The 8,263-nt window shown below is 43.1% G+C and overlaps 1 protein-coding gene across 1 annotated transcript; it reads right to left on the reverse strand.

Moving 5' to 3' along the window:
* Positions 1-333: 333 nt before the first annotated feature.
* Positions 334-6,587, reverse strand: ZNF804A (zinc finger protein 804A). Its single transcript, XM_010084063.1, has 3 exons — positions 6,405-6,587; positions 5,725-5,855; positions 334-3,634 (listed from the first exon to the last, which is right to left on the reverse strand). The coding sequence occupies exons 1-3, from the start codon at positions 6,585-6,587 to the stop codon at positions 334-336; spliced, it is 3,615 nt and encodes a 1,204-aa protein (XP_010082365.1).
* Positions 6,588-8,263: the final 1,676 nt, after the last annotated feature.

Below are 8,263 nucleotides of genomic sequence, written 5' to 3' on the forward strand. Positions count from 1 at the left end.
GCAAATACACAAAGATAAAAAAAAAGTGAATACTTTACAACAGAAGTTATAGAACTATAAATATATTTTATATACATTATACATATTCTAAGACATGGTTTTCACTTATATATATAGTTCATATTAGTATCAGACTATTCAGTGCTTTAATTATAGTATAGGTCTGAACTATACATGAATATTTGCATCATTATACTTACAGTAAATGCTTCCCAGGGAATGCAGAATTTTAACCAGTTTATTTCACTGAACTGTTTTGCAAAGCTGAGGGGACTGAAGAAACTGCAGGACGGTTTAGCTCAAGGCTCCTTCCCCCATCCCCGAGAACCTGTCCTAAAAGAGGGGCTGCAGGGGGATGACAGCCGGGTGAGGGGACAGCCGGGATGGGAAGACGGTGTGTGGCAGCGGGGGGAATGCCACCTGGGTGGGGTGCAGGACCGAGGGTGGCAGCAGTGGCAAATGCGGTGGGGCAACAAAAGCCGCGTGGCCTCCCAGGCAAAGCCGCGGTCCTACTGGGAGATGAGGTAAAGGTGCTCTGGAAAGAGCAGGGACCTGGGAGAGGAACTGCTGGTGGGGCTGGAGAACCTTCAACGTGGTGGGGGCGGCGGGCGCGGCATGCTGCTGCAGGACGGTGTGATGGATGGTGGTGACGGAGGTAGAACACAGCGGTGGCTGCAAGGGTACGGGCTGCAGCGGGGAACTGGGGGGCTGGATGGCCGGAGGAGGGAAGGTGAACTTCACTTTGTTGGCCAGCATGCTCTGCGGCACGATCTGCTGATACACCTCGGATGGGAGATCTTTGAATTTTTCGTGGTTATCTGGAGGGAAAAGCAACGTCTGGTCGGGCAGGGTGAAGGGAGCTATTAACTGCTCTGTAGTTAAGAAGGTGTGACTGTTCACGTGTGCTTCTTTGAATGGCAAGGGTGGTGGGCTGCTAAATATGCCAGGATTGCACTGTACCCATTCACTGCTCCCCTCATTTACTTTCTCAGGCAGTAGAGACTCAGCCAGTTCATAATGGCAAAGATAAGATTTAGGAGGAGCTTGTTCCAGATGTCTATTGGGGAGGGGAGCTTTGTAACGAGCTTGATTTTCATGACTGTTGACATTTTCTTTTTTCTTTTCATCTTGCGGAACATCCTGTGTGCCAGCAGCTGCTGGAGAACTGTGCTCAGGAACAGAAGCAGCAGAATCTGCGACAATGTCAGGAAATGTACTTGGAGCGCTCTCCATCGCTGCGCTCACCGTCACTTTGCTGTTTTCCAGCACGTGTGGACTATCAGTTTCCAGAGATGACTTGCTTTCCTCCAGCTGCATTGTTTCATCCATATCTTTTGCATGATCAGCTTTGAGATCCACTTTAGTTTCCTCCACACTGTCCTGAGTCAAGAAATCCCTCAAAATATTTAATGTAGAATTTGCAGAACTCTCTTCAGAAGGTCTGCAGGTCTCACTTCTTGCATTCCTGTCAAGGAATACATGACGGATTCTAGTCTTCCTTCTCCTCCGTTTCCCTTTTGCCTTGTGATGTGTACCTAAAGCACACGCTTGCCTTACGTATTCCTCTGCGGGTAATGTCTGCCCATCTGAGCTTTCATCTGATGAAGAGGAATAGCTATGCTGTCTCCGCTTGCGGTGGGATTTTTCCGGTTCCTCTGTCAGAACACTGTAACCTCTCTTTATGGACTGGTATTGACTCGGACTCTTCTCCTCACTGCAATGTCCTAAACATTTATGCTCTGGGCTACAGCTCGCCCTCCTGACTTTCCAGCTGCAACATGTTTTGGAGAGCCTGAAGCTGTGCCTCCTGGAACTCAGCGCCAGCTGCCTTGCCTGTCTCCGAGAGCTTGCTTTGCTCTTTCTGTGCGGTCGTTTATGACCATGGCGTTGGCCGCTATTTTTTGCACACCAAATGTCACATCGGCCTTTGTCCCCGTGTACGTGATCCGATTTAGACATGAATCTCTTTTGACCATTCTCAATGCCAAGTTTTTGATGTGACTGCTGCATCTCAGCTGTAGCTAGCCAGATATTCCCCACATTGTGTCTGCACCTCTCTGGATTATTTTGGAGGTGCTGATATTTATTTTCATCTCTGTAACTGATTTCTTTTTCAGTCGCTGAGGACATCTCCATTTCTGCCACTGTTATGTCCCCACAGTGATGATGATGAAAATGACATAATTTTCTTCTCCTTTTCCGTTTTCTACTTTTGTGAAGCCATTTTTCATGTCTTTCTTTGATCCAGACTTTGTTATATTTCTCATCTATCACAGTGTTTTGTTGTAAGTGATTTTTAGAAAAGTTAAACTTTTCTATTTTTCTAAGCCTGAATGACTCATCCAAGGACACTTTATTTTGATTTTTTGCAAGGTCACAATTTCTGACGAGGGAAACATCACTTATGAGGGGTATTGTATAGTTGCACACATTTTTATTCATTTCTGTTTCATCATCACCACACTCTGAAGAAGGATTATTTGTAAAATCCGAGACTAAGCTATGGTTGGATTCAGTTTTATGATGCAAATGAGGTATGTTTTGATGATGCCTGGGTTTTTCTTGGCTGTCACTTGCTCTTGATGACTTGAAATCAAAATATAAAGGATTACAGCTGTAAGAAATTGATGGGTCTGTACTTGTGTAAACTAACATTTCTGATGGCCATTGAAGAATATTGGATCCATGTTTGCTAAGAACAGGAACAAAAGGTTCACAAGGTCTCTTGCGCACGTCTGGTTTGCTTTGTGGGGCTTCACTACTACCTTCTTCAGACACTGATGGAACTAATGCCTCTGCCTCCAGCTTTTTAATTTCAGTTTCAGTTGTGGATGAATCACTGTTCCTGTCTTTATCATTTTCCTCCGCAATATCCTGCAGAGGTAAACAATCCTCGGCAACCGCCTGTGTGAGATCCTTGTTTGCCTGCAGCTCGTAACTGCTGCAGTCATGGGGCAGGACCTGAACACTGTCTGCAACCGTAGGCAGAGTTTGGTCCAGCAAGTCTGCAGCACTCACGTCAATACCACAGCCATCCATGTCCAAGGACAGAAGCTGCTTTGACTGGGACACAGCAGGAGTTAATACAGGACTCTCGAGCACCCTGCTTTCTTCAGTGGCCAGCTCTTTTGACTCCTGAGCTTCAGGAGCTTCTGCTGTGTCTATGCATTTTTCCACCAGTGGGTGCAAACAGTCATGTTTCTCCTCAGGGCACAGGACTATTTCTGCTGCTGAAGGAGACTGAGGGTTACATGCTCCTGGAACAAACCTACTTCTTCTGCTAAATCCATGCTCCATAGATGTTTCGTCATTATATTCATAGAAAACAGCAGCTGAAGACTCCAGTTTGACCGCTGCTTTCTTAGGAAAAGCAAAAGAGAACCCAACTTTATGTCCTTGAGCTCCTTGGACCTGGTCTCCACATTTGTTAGCATCGGATTTATTACTACATGCATTTCCAGGACTGGAAGATATAACAGAAGCAATGTCTTTGCAATTCTTCGTGTCGTGCATTAACGTACAGCCAAAATCCTGTTTGTTGGCAGAATCTATGGCAGCACTTTGTGGGATATCATTGCAATGGTCTCGCACAGTCACTGTGGTGGATTTGAACATAGGGCCGCTTCCAGGAGCACTAGGAAGGAAAACAAAACTGGGCATCAGTACCTTTCAGAGAGCTGCAGACAGAAATATGGTGTTACACTGGCATCTAAGAGATTTTTTTAAGGAAAAAGGAAGAATCTGTGGATATGTAGGTTTAGAATATAACAAAATCTTGTATTTTATAACAAGATCAGTTGACTAGTATTAAAAAAAAAAAAAAAAAGAGTAAATATTGTGTCCCCAGTTCCTTTATGTGAAGTTATCAGCTGAAGGGCTAATATTCCTACAAGGTATTTCACTCTTCCTAGAAATACTGGCTGGGGGTCTAAGAGACTGTGTATCTCCCTAGAAATCTTGCTTCTCCTCCCAGTAGACCATCGGGGTTACAACACTATTACTACAAATAGCAGAGGTTTTACCTTCCTCTGTGCTACAAAAGAGAGCGTCTCATAGACCACTTCCCTCTCAGTCATCATCCCAGTGACTGCTGCTCTGCCCACGGGTGATCACCCAGCAGCTCCCATCCTATTTGTGCTCACAGACCGAACCATCGCAATCTCAGCAATTTCTTTCATGGAAAAATAATGTTGGGGAGAGTATTTCAGCTGACAGTAGCGCAGTAAGTGATTCATCCCTCTTGAGAAAAAATTTATCACTGTCTGCTTCTGTTCTTCATTTCATGTCCTCTTCCCATCTGTTCTATGTGACTTAATAGGAAGCAAAGAGAGAAGCAAAAACTGTTCAAGCTGCCAATCTTCCAGGATCCACAGGAACTGATCAGCACTAGGAGTAATGGCCCTATGTTAAAACCTTTTTGTTGTTGTTGTTGTTGTTTTAACTAAATTATTCTGTGTTACAGTGCAGAGCAATACTTGATGACGGGTCATTGGGGAAACCTGCAAGTGTTGTTTAAGACCCCAAGAAGTGCTGAGATAAAGAATGATGAATTTAATCTGTTGGGTCTAGATATTAAGGCAGAGGTTTTATGAGAAAGGAATTCCTCATAAGAGTTCCAGCCTTGTCCACTTCTTCATAAATTTAAAATATATATTAAAAACTCCACACAAATCCTTTATTTAACAGAATAAAATGGCAACTTCTACAAAACCAACCTAGAAAATACCAGTTTAAGAAAATCCTGTGGGTCTGTCTGTATCACATCTCTAAGCTGCAAAGTAGTAGTAAACAGCAATTCTTAAACAGAGAAATAAAGCTCAGAGATAAATTCTCCTTCAGGAACTAGAAGGCGGCTATTTAAAAAAAACCCAAACCCAAAACACAAAAAAGAACCAACAAAACCATGAAAAATCTGTGTTTCACTAGCATGGAAAAAGGGAAGCAATAAGTTTCTCTTCCCTCTTTCTCCTGAAATATGCTAAATTTAGATTTTGGAGTACATTTATGGGGAATAATATCTAACATCCTCAAGTACTAAATTTGGACAGTTAAAACACTCTACATGAGTTACTATAAAAAGATAAAAAAAAAATTAGGTGTCCTGATGCTCACGTCAAAGAGACCTCCCAAAATTCACGTCCCATCCACCTGCTTAGACAGTCTGCCTCGATGCAATACTAAAACATCCGACTAGCAAGGAGATGCTTTTGCAGAGGGAGGTAAACACTCTGTTGAGATGGGGAAAAGGAGCACTTACCTTTTAACATAAAAAGAAATCCAGTTACTGAAATGTAAAACTAGATTTCTGGATGCTTTCCCAGGCGAGCAGTTTGAAAACTAAATCACAGCGATCTGTTACATCCTCGAAAGACAGACTGTATTCCTCACCTCATCAATGAAGTAGTGTCAGCCTGTGAATGCATGACCTACTTCGCTCAGCTTTCAACCCATGTGCCTGCTTTTATGAAATATATATGAAACACATTTTTTTTTAAACTAAAAATACATGTAATTTTAGCTCCCCTGAAAAAGCAACGTTAAATACACATTTCTGCACAGAGTGTGAATCAAATTACTGTACACACACTGCTTCCAAAATGCCATAAAAACATGTCTGTGGGGCTTCAGCCCAGGGTCTCCAACAGCCCCGCGTCCCACAGCACCAGCTAACAGCCGAGGGATTATTTTAAAGTATCTTGTATGTTTCAGCAGCTGTGCACTTACCACGTTGACTCTTTCCTTAGCTCAGCTAGCTTGTGCAAACGTTGAAGGGCTTTTTCCTGTTTCCTTTCATCTTTTCGTGACTTAGATGCTACGTTTCGAGCAAACTCCCTCTGTTTCAGTTCCTTCAGTCTCTGCAAGAAATAGTCATAAAACACACATAGAAAACCCAGGAATGACAAACGTTTATAATTACAGTTACTTTCTGGTAAGCACTCATGTCACAAATTATTTTTGAACCTAACCAGAGTGACCCATTCAATAAAATTACACATTTCAAATGACTAACCAAAACATGTACAGATGCTAGAGCCAGGTTAGCTAGGTTAGAGATAACATAGAACATTTTATTATAGCTTTTGTGACTAAGGTAGACCAGCCTCAGGAGGATGGGCCAACGTTCAATCCAGAATGTTGCTCATTACTTTCTTCCCAGAAACCTTCCCCACAGCCTGATTGCTCTTTGAGATAATAATAAAAAAATAGTGAGACCACCCCAGATACTTTTCCACAAAGCTTCTCTGTAGTCTATTGACCTCCCCAGCGGGTATTAAATCTGAGGTTTTTCTGCCCAAGATGCTTGGCACAGCCTTTGTCACCGGAGAACTGACGGAGGTCCCTGCCAGCCCTTTTCTCCAGCCTGCCAAGGTCCCTCCAGACCTGCCCTGCCACAATGTCAGCACAGTATCACCAGGAAAGCTCCTCAGAGTCCTGCTGTCCAGGTCATTGCTAAAGACGTTAACGGGTCCTGGCCCGGCAGCCAGCCCCAAGGGATGCCATGGCTGGAGAAGTCTTGCATGGTAAGATCCTCCCTTTGAAGGAGCTTGTTTCCTGCCCTCATTGGTATCTGGCACAGCATCCTTCATGTCAGCAAAAAGTACTCCTCTAAGTCCCAAACCTCATCGGTGTATTACTGAGTTGCTCAGCGTGTCTCCAACAGGGCTCACAGTCTAGATGACATCATCTTATACGGTCACGATCTCATGATTCTGGGAAGAACTCAGTAACCTGCCACCGTTCTAGCGTCCAAGGGCTAACGGCTGGCCACGAACAGGGTCCATGTGGATTTGTAAAAGCAATAATTCTAACTTCAAATTGTTTCGAGGGCTACTCAGAGCTTTTCATCACTGGTAGGCACATGTTGGATACACATGCACTGGAGCTTGCAAAACTCTAAGCACTGTTCTCCTGCTCCTTCTCAGTTTTTTTATTTTGCCCCCTTTGTGATTTTTTTTCCCCTATTCATAGAAAAATATCCTCCATATAACATTATTCATTTATGCAGTGGATTGCAAATAATTGGAAAGGTAATAACTTCTTCTGTCATTTATATTTCATAGAGTTATCAAAATTTTGTTTATTGTGCTGATAAAGTAAAAGGTTATAAATTCACTCAAAACTGGATGTATGGGAACTTTTTTCCAAGAACAAAGGCTTGTGAAGGAAGGAATGTGAAGCATCTTTGTAGAACATGTCTTAACCCTGGGCATTCATGTTTTCCTAAAAATAGTAGGATACTGAATTCCCACCAGCCACTCATGAGATCCAAAGCATTTAATTTCATAGGTCACTTCTGAGAACTCAGAATACTAGACAAGGGATGAATTTTCCTCCTTCCCCTCCTCATCCTCCAGTCCTTGACATTTAAAGACAGGATTTCATTCCATTTTGTAGAGCTCAATAATTCTTCATTTTTTTTCCCCTCCAATGCATAACGAAAGAAGCTGAGATAAAAGGATGCTTTTTCGTAAGGTTAAAAAGGAGAAGCTGAGGTGTACACAAGTCCATAATCACCCTCCAGCAGCAGCACTTTACTGCAATTACAGGGATGATTATAATTAGCGATTTGATTCTGACCAGATTCTGACCCCCTTTCTCTTACTGCTGGAAGTTAGCAGGACTCCACACCATCAGGAGTGCCAAAGTTAACACAACTCCACATTTCAGGGTGCAAGTAGGGTCTCGCTCACAGCAAGTAGCGACAATGCTGTTAAAGGAAGTTTTACATTAATTTGGAGGCACAGAAGATGCATTTCATGCCTATCACTGCCAAGCAAACATCACTCTACCCATCTGAGCCTCTCGTCAGCCGGATCTGTCATTATCTGTTTAGCACGTACCAGCTCTCCTACAGAAGAACTGTTCACAAATTAAAGTAATTAAATTGTTCTCCCTGATTGCTACAAGTAGGTGTCAATGTGTAAGACAGAGGAGTCTGGCAGGAGTTTTGTGTGCATAGCCTCCGTCTCGAACTGTCTGCTCTTCTCTTCTGGTGAACTACTCGTTCCAGAGCTCCCCTTCTGTCAGACCTCCTGTCAAACCCACCGCTCCTTTCCTGGACGGAAAACTGTCTTAGCATAGTATGGAATAGTTACACAATGTGGGGTTCTTCTTCTTCTTACAACTGGTATCTCAGTCTTTTTCATGGAGAACTTTAACAATCCATAAGATGGGGAGGCACTCTTGATCAGGGAGTGTAGTAACAGGATGAGGGGTAACAAGTTTTAAACTGAAAGAGGATAGATATAGATCAGATATTAGG

Source organism: Pterocles gutturalis, unplaced genomic scaffold (assembly GCF_000699245.1).
Source record: "Pterocles gutturalis isolate BGI_N339 unplaced genomic scaffold, ASM69924v1 scaffold24755, whole genome shotgun sequence".
NCBI classification, from domain to species: domain Eukaryota; kingdom Metazoa; phylum Chordata; class Aves; order Pterocliformes; family Pteroclidae; genus Pterocles; species Pterocles gutturalis.

Excerpts from the sequence above, each read along its gene's own strand:
- ZNF804A (XM_010084063.1), bottom strand. The coding sequence starts at position 6,587 with ATGAAGGATGCTGTGCCAGATACCAATGAGGGCAGGAAACAAGCTCCT. Across the intron at positions 5,856-6,404 it reads GGAGCTTTCCTGGTGATACT|AGACTGAAGGAACTGAAACA; the intron begins GTGCTGACATTG and ends TATTTCTTGCAG. Across the intron at positions 3,635-5,724 it reads CTAAGGAAAGAGTCAACGTG|TGCTCCTGGAAGCGGCCCTA; the intron begins GTAAGTGCACAG and ends TTTCCTTCCTAG.